At 37.1% G+C, this 17082-nt stretch overlaps 1 protein-coding gene across 3 annotated transcripts in view; it reads right to left on the bottom strand.

Annotated features, from left to right (window-relative positions):
• PJVK (pejvakin) overlaps positions 1-17082 on the bottom strand; it is a 65908-nt gene that overhangs the window by 48515 nt on the left and 311 nt on the right. Inside the window, exons 1-7 of one of the 3 annotated variants that reach the window (XM_037849314.1) lie at positions 16733-17048; positions 16361-16476; positions 15696-15772; positions 15191-15381; positions 14289-14484; positions 13629-13770; positions 12454-12571 (exon numbers count right to left, since the gene is read on the bottom strand). In XM_037849314.1, coding sequence (XP_037705242.1) covers positions 12454-12571; positions 13629-13770; positions 14289-14484; positions 15191-15381; positions 15696-15766 — 718 coding nt within the window. In that variant the 5' untranslated portion in view covers positions 15767-15772; positions 16361-16476; positions 16733-17048. Of the gene's footprint in view, positions 1-12453; positions 12572-13628; positions 13771-14288; positions 14485-15190; positions 15382-15695; positions 15773-16360; positions 16477-16732; positions 17049-17082 lie in introns of those variants that run through there. The other 2 variants (XM_037849313.1, XM_037849315.1) reach the window with 2 other exon arrangements.

Genomic DNA, 17082 nt, shown 5'->3' with positions numbered 1-17082 from the left:
ACGTTATACAGTCCCAGTCTTTATCATCTATCTTTACCTCTGGTGTCATACATTCTCCTAGCCCACCTCTTTCAGCTTTACTCACAGACATCTTTGTTCAGTGTACTTACAATACTGTGCTAACATCACACAGTATTATGCTACCTATTTCTGGATCTATGCAATCAATCCTAAACATTCTGTAGTCCTTCAGCATCAAACGGCTGATCTCTGCCCTCTTTCTATCTCCTGGTCGCCTGTGTTGTCAGCTTTTAACTCCCAAAGTTTGTTCATTAATGTCTGTTCATATTAGTGAGACCATACAGAATCTGTCCTTTTGTTTCTGGCTAACTTCACTCAACATAATGTCCTCAAGGTTCATCCACATTATTACATGATCCATGTCTTTGTTCTGTCTTACAGCTGCATAATATTCCATCATGTGTATATACCACAGTTTGTTTATCCACTCGTCCTTTGATGGGCATTTGGGCTGTTTCCATCTCTTGGCAATTGTGAATAATGCTGCAATAAACATTGGTTTACAAATGTCTGTTTGTGTCTTAAGTTTCAGTTCCTCTGAGTATATACCCAGCAATGGAATAGCTGGGTCATATGGCAAATCTATATTTAGCTTCCTGAGGAACCTCCATACTGTCTTCCAGAGTGGTTGCACCATTCTACATTCCCACCAACAATGAATAAGTGTGCCTCTTTCTCCACATCCTCTCCAGCACTTGTCATTTTCTGTTTTTTGGATAATGGTCATTCTGGTAGGTGTGAGATGATATCTCATTGTGGTTTTGATTTGCATTTCCTTAATAGCCAGTGAAGTTGAGCATTTTTTCATATGCTTTTGAGCCATTTGTATTTCCTCTTCAGAAAAATGTCTGTTCATGTCTTTTGCCCATTTTTTAATTGGATTGTTTGTCTTTCTGTTATTGAGATGCAGGATTCCTTTATATATTCGGGATATTAAACCCTTATCTGATATGTGTTTCCAAATATCATCTCCCATTGTGTAGCTTGCCTTTTGACTTTTCTGACAAAGTCCTTTGATGTACAAAAGTGTTTAATTTTGAGGAGATCCCATTTGTCTATTTGTTCTTTGGTTGCTCGTGCCTTGGGTGTGAGGTCTAAGAAACCACCTCCTTTCACAAGATCTTTAAGATATTGCCCTACATTTTCTTCTAAGAGTTTTATGCTCTTGGTGCTAATGTTTAGGTCTTTGATCCACTTTGAGTTAATTTTGGTATAAGGTGTGAGATGGACATCCTCTTTCATTCTTTTGGAAATGGATATCCAGTTCTCCAAACACCATTTATTGAACAGGCTGCTCTTTCCCAGTTGCTTCAGCTTCACTGCCTTATCAAAGATCAGTTGTCCATAGATGTGAGGGTCTACTTCTGAACACTCAATTCGATTCCATTGATCAGTATATCTGTCCTTATGCCAGTACCATGCTGTTTTGAGCACTGTAGCTTTGTAATATGCTTCAAAGGCAGGTAGTGTGAGACCTCCCACTTCACTCCTCTTTCTCAAGACATTTTTGGCTATTCAGGGCATCTTACCCTTCCAAATAAATTTAGTTATTGGTTTTTCTATTTCTGTAAAGTAAGTTGTTGGGATTTGAATTGGTATTGCATTGAATCTGTAAATCAGTTTAGGTAAAATTGCCATCTTAACTATATTTAGTCTTCCAATCCATGAACATGGTATGTTCTTCCATTTTTTCAGGTCTTGTTCAATTTCTTTTAGCAGTTTCTTATAGTTTTCTATGTAAAGGTCTTTTGTGTCCTTGGTTAAGTTTATTCCTAAATACTTGATTCTTTTGGTTGCTATTGTAAATGGGATTTTTTTCTTGATTTCCTCCTCTTGTTGCACATTACTTGTGTATAGAAACACTACAGATTTTTGCGTGTTGATCTTGTAGCCTGCTACTTTGCTGTATTCATTGACTAGTTCTAGTAGCTTTGCTGTAGATTTTTCTGGATTTCCTACATATAGAATCATGTCATCTGCAAATAGTGAAAGTTTTACTTCTTCCTCTCCAATTTGGATGCCTTTCATTTCTTTTTCTTGCCTAATTGCTCTAGCTAGAACTTCCATCACAATGTTGAAAAGCAATGGTGTTAGTGGGCATCCCTGTCTTGTTCCTGATCTTAGAGGAAAAGCTTTCAGTCTCTCCCCATTGAGTGTGATGTTAGCTGTGGGTTTTTCATATATTGCCTTTATCATATTGAAAAAGTTCCCTTCTATTCCTATCCTTTGAAGTGTTTTCATCAGGAAAGGATGTTGAATTTTGTCACATGCCTTTTCTGCATCAATCGAGATGATCATGTGGTTCTTCTGCTTTGGTTTATTGATGTGGTGTATTACATTAATTGATTTTCTTGTGTTGAACCAGCCTTGCATACCTGGAATAAATCCCACCTGGTCGTGGTGTATAATTCTTTTAATGTGCTGCTGGATTCGATTTGCGAGTATTTTGTTGAGGATTTTTGCATCTATATTCATTAAAGAAATTGGTCTATAATTTTCTTTTTTTGTAGTATCTTTGCCTGTTTTGGTATTAGGGTGATGATGGCTTCATAGAAAGAGTTAGGTAGCTTTCCCTCTTCTTCAATTTTTTTGAAGAGATTGAGCAGGATTGGTACTAATTCGTTCTTGAATGCTTGGTAGAATTCACATGTGAAACCATCTGGTCCTGGGCTTTTCCTTTTTGGGAGCTTTTTGATGACTGACTCAATCTCTTTACTTGTGATTGGTTTGTTGAGGTCATCTATTTCTACTTGAGTTAATGTTGGTTGTTTATGCTTTTCTAGGAAGTTGTCCATTTCATTTAAGTTGTCTAGTTTATTAGCATATAGTTGCTCATAGTATCTTCTCATTATCTCCTTAATTTCTGCAGGGTCAGTAGTTATATTTCCTTTCCCGTTTCTGATTGCATTTATTTGCATATGCTCTCTCTTTTTTTTTGTTAGCCTAGCCAGTGGTCCATCGATTTTATTGATTTTCTCAAAGAACCAACTTCTGGTTTTGCTGATTCTCTCTATTGTTTTCCTGTTCTCAATTGCATTTATTTCTGCTCTAATCTTTGTTATTTCTTCCCTTCTGCTTGCTTTGGGGTTAGTTTGCTGTTCTTTCTCTAATTCCTCCAAGTCAGCAGTTAACTCTTCAATTTTTGCTCTCTCTTCTCTTTTAATATAGGCATTCAGGGCAATAAATTTCCCTCTCAGCACCGCCTTTGCTGCATCCCATAAGTTTTGATAAGTTGTGTTTTCATTGTCATTTGCCTCAAGGTATTTACTAATTTCTCTTGTAACTTCTTCCTTTACCCACTGGTTTTCTAAGAGGGTGTTGTTTAGCCTCCATATGTTTGTGAATTTTCTGACCTTCTGCCTTTTATTTATTTCCAACTTCATTCCATTGTGGTCTGAGAAAGTGTTTTGTATAATATCAATATTTTTAAATTTGTTGAGACTTGCTTTGTGACCCAACATGTGGGATATCCTAGAGAATGTTCCATGAGCACTTGAGAAAAAGTGTATCCTGCTGTTGTTGGATGTAGTGTTCTATAAATGTCTGTCAAGTCTAGTTCATTTATCATACAATTCAACATCTCTGTTTGTTTAGTGATCCTCTGTCTAGATGTTCTATCCATTGATGAGAGTGGTGTATTGAAGTCTCCAACTATTATTGTAGAGGTATCTATTTCTCCTTTCAGTGATTGCAGTGTTTGCCTCATGAATTTTGGGGAATTCTGGTTTGGTGCATAAATATTTATGACTGTTATGTTTTCTTGATGAATTGACCCTTTTATTAATATATAGTGTCCTTCTTTGTCTGTTTTAATTGTTTTGCTTTTGAAGTCTAACTTGTCTGATATTAATATAGCTACTCCCGCTTTTTTCTGGTTGTTGTTTGCATGAAATATCTTTTTCCAACCTTTCACTTTCAGTCTATGTTTGTCCTTGTGTCTAAAGTGAGTTTCTTGTAGACAGCATATAGATGGGTCCTGTTTTTTAATCCATTCTGCCAGTCTGTGTCTTTTTATTGGGGAGTTTAATCCATTTACATTTAGTGTTATTACTGTAAGGGCAGTACTTTCTACTACCATTTTGTTTTTTGGAATTTATATGTCATATCTTATTTTTTCCTCTCCTTTTACCTTTCCTGATAATCTTCATTTCTGCACTCTTCTCCAACTCTCTCTCTCCTGTCTTTTCCTATCAGCCTGTAGCACTCCCTTTAGTATTTCTTGTAGTGCCGGTCTCTTATTCACAAACTCTCTCAGTGTCTGTTTGTCTGAAAATGTTTTAATCTCTCCCTCATTTTTGAAGGAAAGTTTTGCTGGATATAGAATTCTTGGTTGGCAGTTTTTCTCTTTCAGTATCTTAAATATATCATGCCACTGTCTTCTTGCCTCCATGGTTTCTGCAGAGAAATCTGTACATAGTCTTATTGACTTTCCCTTGTACGTGATGGATTGCGTTTCTCTTGCTGCTTTCAGAATCCTCTCTTTGTCTTTGACATTGGACAATCTGACCAGTAAGTGTCTTGGAGTAGGTCTACTGGGATCTATTCTATTTGGGGTACGTTGTACTTCTTGAATCTCTAATTTTCTGTCTTTTATAAGAGTTAGGAAATTTTCAGTGAATATTTCTTCTATTACTCTTTCTGCCCCCTTTCCCCTCTCTTCTCCTTCTGGGATACCCATAACATGTATATTTGTGCGTTTCATGTTGTCACTCAGCTCCCTAAGACCCTGCTCATATTTTTCCATTTTTTTTCACCATCTGTTCTTTTGTGTGTATGAATTCGAATGACCTGTCTTCCAGTTCACTGATCCTTTCTTCTGCCTGTTCAAATCTACTGTTGTGTCCCTCCACTGTGTTTTTCATCTCCTCCATTGTGGCCTTCATTCCCATGAGTTCTGCCATTTGTTTTTTTAAGTTTATGAATTCTTCTTTATGGTCAGCCAGTGTCTTCTTTATATCCTTCAGCTCTTTTGCTATATCTTCCTTCATTTCATCAAATTTATTTAGCATTAGTTGCCTCCACTCCTGTGTCTCAGCTGAGCTATTAGTTTGTTCCTTTGGCTGGTCCATGTTTTCGTGTTTCCTGGTATGGCTTGTTATCTTAAGTTGTCTAGGCATCTGATTCTCTTGATTAGTTTATTTTGGAGCTTGTTTTCTGTCTTTTACTTAGTGGTTTTCTTGTTGGTTGGCTTTGTTTTCTGGCCTTTGTTATTCAGTTCAACTTATTCTAGACCTCTAACTTAGGTTCTATTTAGTTGATCAGAATTTTTCCCCTCTTGTTTTTTCTGTTTCTTGCTCTGCCTCTATGTAACCTTTTTGTGAGTGGGTCTCCTCAGATATGGTCGACCCTAGTCAGATTTTCCCAGTCTAGTGAGGCCCAGGTCTCATTGGGAGGGTATGGAGTTTTCCTGAGAATGAGACCCTCCTATGAGGCCTTTAGAATTGGTGCTTTTCCTCTCCTGTCCAGCAGGTGGCGCTGGCCAGCCCGCAGCTCCCCCACCGGTGTAAGGAGGTATGGAGCCTTTAGTTCTCCTGGTTACTCTGATCCTGTCAGGGGCGTGGCTGACTGAAGCTGGAATCTGAATTCCAGCCCCTGGGGTCTGAATTCCCAGAAGGAGGACTGCCAGTTGAGCTGGGCCTCCCTCCACTCTCCCAATCCTAAGAATTCCAGTTGTCTCTCAGGGGCACTATTCCCTTCTCGTCTCTCCTCTTTGGGGCCTCTCCAGGTAGATTCCTTGGTCAGCAATGTTCGCTGCGATCTCCGCTTTTCCTCCAATTCCAAACTTGTGTCCAATGTGTGACTGGTTACTGGAGATCCCGAAAACACTGTTTCATATAGTTCTTGGGTAACTGCCAGCTGCTCTACGGGAGAGACGAAATTCTGCTCCTCACCACTCCGCCATCTTGCTCCGCCTCTCTGTAGTGTTCTTCGGGCCGCGAGCGCGGCCACTGCGAGGCATCTCTAAACGCACAGCCTCCTCAGGCCGCTGGAAGACCGCGCCGCCAGCTCCGCCACGCCCCGCCGTGCCGTCGGCCCCGCTCGGTCGCCGCACCGCGCACTGTAATTCCGGAGCACACTTTTGACGTAGCACAACCTTCCCTCAGGAGAGGCCCCAGAAGGGCATGGCTTAGAAGAAAGAACCACTAGGAAATCCCAGGGATCCTATGCCAATACCAAGGACTTGTGAGTCAGCGGCAGAGACAATCTGTGGCGAGACTGAACTGAAGGTTTAGACTCTTGCAACAGCCTTAAATCTCCAGGAACACCTGGGAGGTTTGATTATTAAAGCTGCCCTCCCTCCCTAACTGCTCAGACACACGCCCCACATTCAGGGTGGACAGCACCAAAAATACATTCAACCTTGGTGCACCAATTGGACCCCACAAGAATCAGACCCCCACACACCACAAAGACAAAGTTGGAGAGAACTGACTTGAGGGGAATAGGTGACTTGCGGATGCCATCTGCTGGTTAGAGAAAGTGTACACCACCAAGCTGTAGAACTGACAAATTAGAGATTAGACTTTGAATAATCCTACATATCCTAAAAGAAACCTATCAAGTAAAGCAAATGCCAAGAGGCCAAAAACAACAGAAAATTTTAAAGCCTATGAAAAAACCAGATGATATAGATAACCCAAACCCAAACACCCAAATCAAAAGATCAGAAGAGACACAGTAGTTGGAGCAATTAATCAAAGAACTAAAGACAAACAATGAAAGCATGGCACAGGATATAAAGGACTTGAAGAAGAGCACGGCACAGGATATAAAGGACATTAAGAAGACCCTAGAAGAGCATAAACAAGAAATTGCAAGAGTAAATTAAAAAAAATAGATGATCTTATGGAAATAAAAGAAACTGTTGACCAAATTAAAAAGATTCTGGATACTCATAGTACAAGACTAGAGGAAGCTGAACAATGGATCAGTGACCTCAAGGGCCACAGAACAGAAAATGAAATAACAAGAGAAAGAATGGGGAAAAAAATTGAAAAAAAATCGAAATGGACCTCAGGGATAAGATAAATAAAATTAAATGTCCAAATATAAGACTCATTGGTGTCCCAGAGGGGAAGAGAAGGGTAAAAGTCTAGAAAGAGTATTCAAAGAAATTGTTGGGGAAAACTTCCCAAACCTTCTACACAATATAAATACACAAAGCATAAATGCCCAGCGAACTCCAAATAGAATAAATCCAAATAAACCCACTCCGAGACATATTCTGATCAGACTGTCAAATACTGAAGAGAAGGAGCAAGTTCTGAAATTTCAGCAGCAAGATAAAAGCAATCCACCACATACAAAAGAAACAACATAAGACTAAGTAGTGACTACCCAGCAGCCACCATGGAGGCGAGAAGGCAGTGGCATGACATATTTAAAATTCTGAGAGAGAAAAATTTCCAACCAAGAACACTTCATCCATCAAAGCTCCCCTTCAAATTTGAGGGAGAGCTTAAATTTTTCACAAACAAATGCTGAGAGATTTTGCTAATAAAATTTCTGCCCTACTTCAGATACTAAAGGGAGCCTTACCAACAGAGAAACAAAGAAAGGAGAGAGAGATATGGAGAAAGGTTCAGTACTAAAGAGATACAATATTGGTTCATTACAGGACAATAAGAGAGAGAGGGAATAAATATATCTGACAAACATAAACCAAAGGATAGGATGGCCAATTCAAGAAATGCCTTCACAATAATAACGTTGAATGTAAATGGATTAAACTCCCCACATAAAAGATACAGACTGGCAGAATGGATCAAAAAATATGAACCACCAATATGCTGCATACAAGAGACTCATCTTAGACATAGGGACACAAAGAAATCGAAAGTGAAAGGATGGAAAAACATTTCATGTAAGCTACAGTGAAAAGAAAGCAGGAGTAGCAATACTAATCTCCAATAAAATAGACTTTAAATGCAAGGATGTTATGAGAGACAAAGAAAGCCACTACATACTAATAAAAGGGGCAATTCAACAAGAAGAAATAACAATGACAAATGATTATGCACCCAGTCATGGTGCCACAAAATACATGAGAGAAACACTGGCAAAACTAAAGCAAGCAATGGATGTGTCCACAATAATTGTGGGAGACTTCAACACATCACTCTCTCCTATAGATAGATCAACCAGACAGAAGACCAATAAGGAAAATGAAAACCTAAACAATAGGATAAATGAATTTGATTTAACAGACATATATAGAACATTACATCCCAAATCACCAGAATACACATTCTTCCCTAGTGATCACGGAACTTTCTCCAGAATAGGCCATATGCTGGGACATAAAACAAGCCTCAATAAATTTAAGAAAATTGAAATTATTCAAAGCACATTCTCTGACCACAATGGAATACAATTAGAAGTCAATAACCATCAGAGACTTACAAAATTCAAAACACCTGGAGGTTAAACAACACACTCCTAAAATAAATGGTTTATAATGTAAAATGTAGGGGAACTAGTGATATAGATCAATTAATGAAGAGGGAATGATAATCCAATAAGAACAGATAAGCTACCGTGGGTAAATTTAACGTTCTGGGAATACCCAGGAATGACTATGGTTTGTTAATTTCTGATGGGTATGGTAGGAACAGGTTCACAGAAATGCTGCTATATTAGGTTATTTTCTTGGGGTAGAACAGGAACATGTTGGACTCCCTTGTTATGGTTTCTTTGAAATGTTTTTTGTATTGTATGTTTTTGTTTTTTTTTTTATATAGTTGATTTAAAAAAAAAGAGTTAATTAAAAAAAAAAAAAAAAAATGAAAAAAATATACAGAGCCCCCTTGAGGAGCTGGTGGAGAATGCAGGGATGTTGGACTTCCCCACCTCAATGGTTGCTAATGTGGTCACAGACATAGCGTACTGGTGGTTTGATGGGCTGAGGCCTCTACCACAGGACTTGCCCTTGGGAAGACTGATGCTGCAAAAGAGAGGCTAGGCCTCCCTATAATCATGCCTAAGAGCCTCCTCCCGAATGCCTCTTTGTTGCTCAGATGTGGCCCTCTCTCTCTAGCTAAGCCAATTTGGCAGGTGAAATCACTGCCCTCCCTGCTACGTGGGATCTTACACCCAGGGGAGTGAATCCCCCTGGCAACGTGGAATATGACTCCCGGGGAGGAATCGGGACCCGGCATTGTGGCATGGAGAACATCTTCTTGACCAAAAGGGGGATGTGAAAGGAAATGAAATAAGCTTCAGTGGCAGAGAGATTCCAAAAGGAGCCGAGAGGTCACTCTGGTGGGCACTCCTATGCGCAATATAGACAACCCTTTTTAGGTTCTAATGAATTGGAATAGCTAGTAGTAAATACCTGAAACTATCAAACTACAACCCAGAACCCCTGAATCTTGAAGATGATTGTATAAAAATGTAGCTTATGAGGGCTGACAATGTGATTGGGAAAGCCATATGGACCATACTCCCCTTTGTCTCGTTTATGGATGGATGAGTAGAAAAATGGGGGAAGAAAAGAAAAAAAAAAAAAGGCACCCAATGTTCTTTTTTACTTTAATTGTACTTTTTCACTTTAATTTTTATTCTCATTATTTTTGTGTGTGTGGTAATGAAAATGTCAAAAATTAATTTTGGTGATGAATGCACAACTATATAATGGTACGGTAAACAATAGAATGTATGTTTTGTTTTGTATGACTGCATTGTATATGAATATATCTCAATAAATATGAATTAAAAAAAAAAACATACTTCAAAAAGTAGGAATCAAAGGAAACTTCCACAACATAATAAAGGGCATATATGAAAAACCCACAGCTAACATCATACTCAATGGTGAAAGACTGAAAGCTTTCCTTCTAAAATCAGGAACAAGACAAGGATGCCCAGTGCCACCAATGCTATTCAACATTGTGCTAGAAGTTCTAGCTAGAGCAATTAGGCAAGAAAAAGAAATAAAAGGCATCCAAATTGGAAAGGAAGAAGTTAAACTGTCACTATTTGCAGATGGCATGATCCTATATTTAGAAAATCCAGAAAAAAGCAACAGCAAAGCTACTTGAGCTAATAAGCAAGTTCAGCAAAATGACAGGATACAAGATCAACAAGCAAAAATCAATGGTGTTTCCATACACTACTAATGAGCTATCTGAGGAGGTAATCAAGAAAAAAGATTCCATTTACAATAGCACCTAAAAGAATCAAATATCTAGAAATAAACCTAACCAAGGATGTAAAGGACTTCTTCACAGAAAACTACAAAACATTGCTAAAAGAAATCAAAGAATAAATGGAAAAACATTCCATTTTCATGAATTGGAAGGCTGAATGTCATTAGATGTCAATTCTACACAAATTGATCTAAATATTCAATGAAATACCAATCAAAATTTGAACAGACTACTTTGCAGAGATGGAGAAGCTAATTATCCATTTTATTTGGAAGCGTAGGAGGCCTCGAATAACCAAAAACATCTTAAAAAAGAAGAATGAAGTGGGAAGTATCACACTTCCTGACTTTAACACATATTATAAAGTCACAGTGGTCAAAACAGCATGGTACTGGCATAAAGATAGACATATTGATCAATGGAATCCAGTTGAGAGCTCAGAAATGGACCCTCAGATGTATGGTCAATTGATTTTTGATAAGGCTCCCAAACCCACTCAACTGGGAAAGAACACTCTCTTCAAAAATGGTGTTGGGATAACTGGATATCCATAACCAACCAATGAAATAGGACCCCCATTTCATATCCTATTCAAAAATTAACTCAAAATGAATCAAATACATCAACATAAGAACCAGTACCATAAAACTCCTAAAAGAAACTGTAGGGAAACTTCTTCAAGATCTAGTGACAGGTGGTAGTTTCTTAGACTTTAAACCAAAGGCACAAGCAACGAACGAAAAAATAAATCAGAACTCCTCAAAATCGAATACTTCAGTTCTTCAAAGGATTTTGTCAAAAGGGTAAAAAGGCAACTGACTCAATGGGAAAAAATATTTGGAAACCACATATCTGACAAGGGTCTAATATCCAGAATATATAAAGAAATCCTACAACTCAGCAATAAAAAGATAAACAACCCAATTTAAAAACGGGGAAAAGACATGAATAGACATTTCTCCAAAGAGGAAATACAGATGGCTAAGAGGCACATGAAAAGATTCTAGGCTTCATTAGCTATTAGGGAAATGCAAATCCAAATCACAATGAGATACCATCTCATAACTACTAGAATGGCCACTATTAAACAAACAGGCAACTACAAGTGTTGGAGAGGATGTGGAGAAGTTGAAACACTTATTCACTGCCAGTGGGAATGTAAAATGGTACAGCCACTGTGGAGGACAGTTTGGCAGTTCCTCAGGAAGCTAAGTGTAAGAGTCGCCTTACAACCCAGCAATCCTACTACTTGGGATATACTTGGATGATCTGAAAGCAGGGACGTGAACAGACATTTGCATACCAATGTTCATAGCGGCATTATTCACAATTGGTAAAAGATGGAAACAACCCTACAGTACATCAACAGAAGAATGGATGAACAAAATGTGATACATACATACAATGGACAATTATGCAGCACTAAGATGGAATGAAGTCCTGAAGCATTCGACAACATGGATGAAACGTGAGGACATTATGTTAAGTGAAACAAGTTGGATACAAAAGGACAAATATTGTATGATCTCACTGATATAAACTAATCATAATATGTAAACTCACAGACACAAAATATAGAATATACGTTATCAGGATATAGAATGAGGCTAAAGAATGGGGAGCAGTTGCTTAACACGTGCAGAATGTTTAACTAGGGTGATCTTAAACGTTTGGAAATGGACAGAGGTGATGGTAGCAAGTTATTGTGAGAATGATTAACAGTGCTGCATGGTGTGTGAGCATGGTAGAAAGGGGAAGTTTAGAGTCATGTATGTCACCAGAAGGAAAGTTGTAGGTTAAAATATAAGGAATGTATAACATAGTGAATCTTGTGGTAGACAGTGTCTATGATTAACTGTACAAATAAAAAAAGTTCTTTCATGAACTAGAGCAGATATACAATACTATTATAAAGAGTTAACAATAAAGGGGAATATGAGGAAAAATGTACCTATTGCAAACTAAGGACAATAGTTAACAGTAATATTTTAATACCCTCTCATCAACAGAAACAAATGTACCACACCAACATTATGGGTCAATAATATGTGGGGATAAGGAACATGGGAGGATAAGGGTTTCCTTTTTTCTTTTTATTTCTTTTCTGGAATAATGAACATGTTCTAAATGTGATCATGGGACTGTATGCACAACCAGGTGATGACACTGTAAACCGGTGATTGTATACTTTGGATGGTTTTTATGCTGTGTGAATACATTTCAATAAAATTGCATTAAAAATATGTATAATCATTTCAGTGTTTCACATAAATCGTTCACTCACCAAAGGCACCATCCAGGTAAATGAAGAGTTCAAAAACACTGAAAGCTATGGTTGTGTGTGCTGGAAAAACAATAGCTTTTTCCCTTCCCTTGGGATTCTGTTCATCCATAAAATGAAACTAAAATAAACAAATTAATTAATTAATTAAAATTATTAATGAGCATAGCATGCAAGGATTTTTTTTGTAAAAGAAAACATGTCCTACAATTCTATCAAAAGAAAGAAACCAACCTCTCCATGTAAACAATTAAACTGTTTACAGCAGAGATTGAAGCAGTCCAACTGAGTTTCATGATCTCTATAAAAGAAACACCTCAGCACCTCTCATTTACTTTGGCACTGGATCCAATGGTATTAGAGCTACCACACTTAGTAATCTTTCTGGAGTAGAAGCTGTTTTTCTTTCAACTGCAAATCTTGGAAACCAACTGCTTTTAAGTACTACAGCCAAAGCTTTTCAGTCTACCCTGCCTCCTGTCCTAAAACCCCAGAGCTTTCAGCATCTTTCCAAAGCAATCACTAATTTATTTTCAAGCAAATGTTTCAGTTTGTGCCCAAGAAATGTGTTGGGCAGCTGAATGCAGCTACTGAACAGAACCTTAATTTGCAAAGACTTGAAAAAATTATTAGTGAACCCTATCTTTCTAATTGTTAGTATTATTAAAACCAATCAAATCATTAAGTGTCACTGGATGTCCGGGACAAACAATATCATAATTGGGCTGAAAGTTAAACACAAATAATTTTCTAAGATTTTTAAAAAAGATTTTAACATTGAATGAAAGATGTTTGGCCATCAACAATATTATTTTAAAAAAATTATTTTGATTTAACATAAAAATATAAATTCAACTTTTAAAATTTCATAGTATAAACTCCATCACTTAAAAATAAAATCAGAGAATTCAACTTAAACACTCAATTTTAATTTTTAAAACACCATTTAAACATAAAAGGAGGGCCTCCAGTATGCACATTATATTACACATGTTTAAAATTCAAGTTTTCTTGGATTTTTTTTCATATTCTGACACAAAACCATTACTATGCAAAATCCAATAAATTGCGACATTTGACAAAATACATGCAGTACAAGTGCCTGTGGAAACTGAGTAATTTTTTTTAAATTCCCACTGCAACTTCTTAGTATGAGAGGCCTAAAAAGTGTGGTTTACCCGCATTGCTTCCCCACGAATTCCAGCATGCACAGAGAGAGAGCACTGCCTCGTGGTGCGAATGCTTTCCATGACCACACACAATACCGCCTTTCTGCAGTTCCGTGACTGACGTATTAAGCTGTGGTCAAAATTAATTTTTCTAAAATAAAGAAGAGACATTCACAAGAAGCTGTAACATCTAATTATGAAGAAGCAAGTACATTTTTTGCTATCATGTGTTATTCATTCATGGTTCACCACAACCAAAAGTAAAGCAAGGCAGGCTTAAAACAAATCAGAAAGCATGCCCAAAAGAAATTTAATAATCTGTCTTTCCTTTCTATTTTCTTAAAATATGTTTATTATAGGAGTCTGTAACAGGGGAAACGCTTAGCATATTTGTGGCAGGCAGATTCCTATATTCTTTCCATCTAATAATTTAGCCAAATGTGAACAGAGCTGAAGTGATTTTGTGGAACAATTAAAAATTCTGTAAGCCAAATTATTTTGGATATTGACCCTTATCCAAAGTTTGGATATAATTTGTAGTGTTTCAAACAAATTACACTACTAAAATATCTGTATATTTTATATACTTTATAATGCTTTATAATGAGGTTTATATATTTAAAATATTTAATGAAAATATCCAACTATATTCAGGTTTATTAAACTGACCGTGTAGTAATTTCCTTGAGTAATGTTGATACTTCCACTTCATGTTTTGTTACTATACCAAATGAAGCTTTTACTGCAATTGAATCTGATCCAGTAACATTAATCCCAACATCATTCACAATATGGTTGCCTCGTCTTCCATAAAGTGAAACATCTGATTCATCCTCATAATTCAGTAATTGATAAGAAGAAATACCTTGAAGAAAAGGAAATTAGTATATTAATGTCTGAATTCATTTAATGTAAATTATAGATAGCAACAGGTTAATTTTCAATTCAAGACTCAATCACCCAAATGTTAACAAGAAAGGCAACATTTCAAACCAAGATTAAAAATAGCAATTTGATGAATTTGGCAACAAAAAGAGCCAGAATCCTTAAAATGAACTTGAATTCTCTTTTCAGCCAACAGAATTTCTAAAGCATCAAGATCCAGTGGGTGGTTGAAAAAAACACAAGTATTTATAAGGAATAACTTGTCAAAACGTCACCTTCCAGTTATTTTCTGATCTAGCCTGTAAAATATTTTTCAGTTTACTAGTTCTAGTAACTAAATTGTAAAAAATAAATGCAAGTTACTTTCATCTCCAATATCTCATCTGACCACGTGAGGTAGTAGACCAAATAATACATTGTACAGATGAAGAAATATGTCATATTCTGCAGTGAGTTGGTTACAATTTACACAGTAATTTATAGTTTTGAAAGGTATTCAACCAACAGATATGAAACTATATAAATTTCAAGCATTATTAATCTTAATACTACTACTATTGTAATAAAATTGCTTTATCATTGAAAATGTGTGTTAATATTACTAATGTAAGTAGTATATATGACCTATGTTTAGGTTACCAAGGATAGAGCTGAGTATTGACTACCAAACAGACATTTAAACTTACCAGCAGAAATTTCTCTGTCTCCTAGGAGAATATCTTTCAGTGTAAATGGTGTTGAAGTAAATTTATATCTAGGAAACAGAAAGCATCGCTTCTTTTTTACCACCAGACTTAGTGGTTGGTACTTGTCAGCTTCACTGAGGCTTGGAACAGGAACTAATCTCCCTCCAGCTCCAACTTGTTTGACAAAGCTCCTGGTGGCAGCCGCAAACATAGTAATATGATATCAAAACGTCATCAACTTCAACCCCCAGATAATGAATCCATAGTTTCAAAGAAAATCAGCCTTGCTTGATTTTAAATATAATTATATTCTTTAAAAATACAAAACATGGTCTTCACTAACTAGTTACCAGTGTACAATTCACAACACAGCTACCCCTGGAGTGCTCAGGTAATGAATTATAGATCAACGGTGTAAAATGATACACTAAAAGCAAGTCTAATTTGTAATGTTAGACTAACCCACTAAAATACACACAGACAACTAATAATTAAAAAATATTACCAAAGTTCTTGATCAGGGTCTTGATTAATAGGGGCTTGCCAGTAGCAGTGGGTCAATTCTGAGGGAAACATTTAGCCCTAAGGGAAACAATGCATAGGCACCAACACTAGCCTTTTTACCATCTACAATAGACATAGTCCAAAGCAAATTCCCTCCCAAGTCCACCTTGCCAGGTTTGACAACAGAAAAGTGCTGCTTTGAATTCTTATAGTATACTATTCATTGTTTCAGCATTTCATTCATTTCCTTTCTTGTATGCTTACAAAACCAAGTATTTAACATTAAATATAAAATCATAGAGAATAGGAGAACAATTCTATGTGGATCTTTTAAATATGTAAAGCCACGTTACATATAAATAACTGTATAAACCATATTACATAGGCACATAGATTACATCTTTGAAATGGGGTCCTGCTGTATTTCTTTTTATTTCAACATTATTCCAGTTAGTCAAGCTTAAACAGAGCTACATGAGGTTTGGGGTTGTTTTTAAGGAATTTTGTTGCTAAAAATAAATTTTAGATACAATATATCTGAGTGTTGAAATACTGTATTGCCGTAATTGTCATGTGGACATTAATATATTTTGAAATAGGGGCTATGTGGTGCTTATAAGATATTCACTAAATTACAACTTTGGTGGATATAATTGATATACATACCTAAAGGAGGGGGGAGAGAATAGACTTAATTCAAGCCTCAAATAATGGAAATAAATTTGTGGCTAGATTCTGGACATCGTTTTCATTTGCTTTCAGGTATCCAGGGCTTGCAGTACCTAAAAAAATTAACTGATTTTTATAACGTCCCTTAAGAAAAGCATTGTGCAAAGCATCTTCCAGAACCGGAGTAAGCACAGGGAGTCATCTCTGCAAGTAATTTCTGTAAACCCCGAGGGGAACGACATATCTAATGTCGTTATCTAACCCCCACTAAAGGTGTTGCGTCCAAAGAAAACAACACTAGACCAATAACTCAGGTCTGCAGAAACAGCGTTTAATTGGAATCTAGTCCACAGAAAAGCATTCGCTTACACCTAACATGGCTGGCTGGGTCTGCTGACTCAGGGTACAACACAGCGACGCGAATAAATCCAAGAGACAACGGAGCCCCCCCGGCGAGAGAGAAGGGGTCTCGGGACATCCCGCGTGCCCCTAAAAGCAGGGCTCCGGGACTGGGAGCGCCCACCGCTGCTCTCTGTAGTCTCTAGCATCCGGCCCAGTCTGGGGGAGCTGCACTAGTAATTTTGAATTCGGAATTTTGAAACATTTTTCTTAAAGTGAACAGCTCCCAGTGCCGCAATAAAAAAATTAAAAAAAAAAAAAAAAAGTATGGGCTTCAGGCCTCACAGATCATGGGCCCGCCCTGACAAACCTTCACGGCC

The sequence above is a fragment of the Choloepus didactylus genome, chromosome 9, assembly GCF_015220235.1.
Source record: "Choloepus didactylus isolate mChoDid1 chromosome 9, mChoDid1.pri, whole genome shotgun sequence".
NCBI lineage: Eukaryota > Metazoa > Chordata > Mammalia > Pilosa > Megalonychidae > Choloepus > Choloepus didactylus.
The sequence above is the reverse complement of the archived record's forward strand: the minus strand, read 5'-3'. Positions and strand labels throughout refer to the sequence as shown.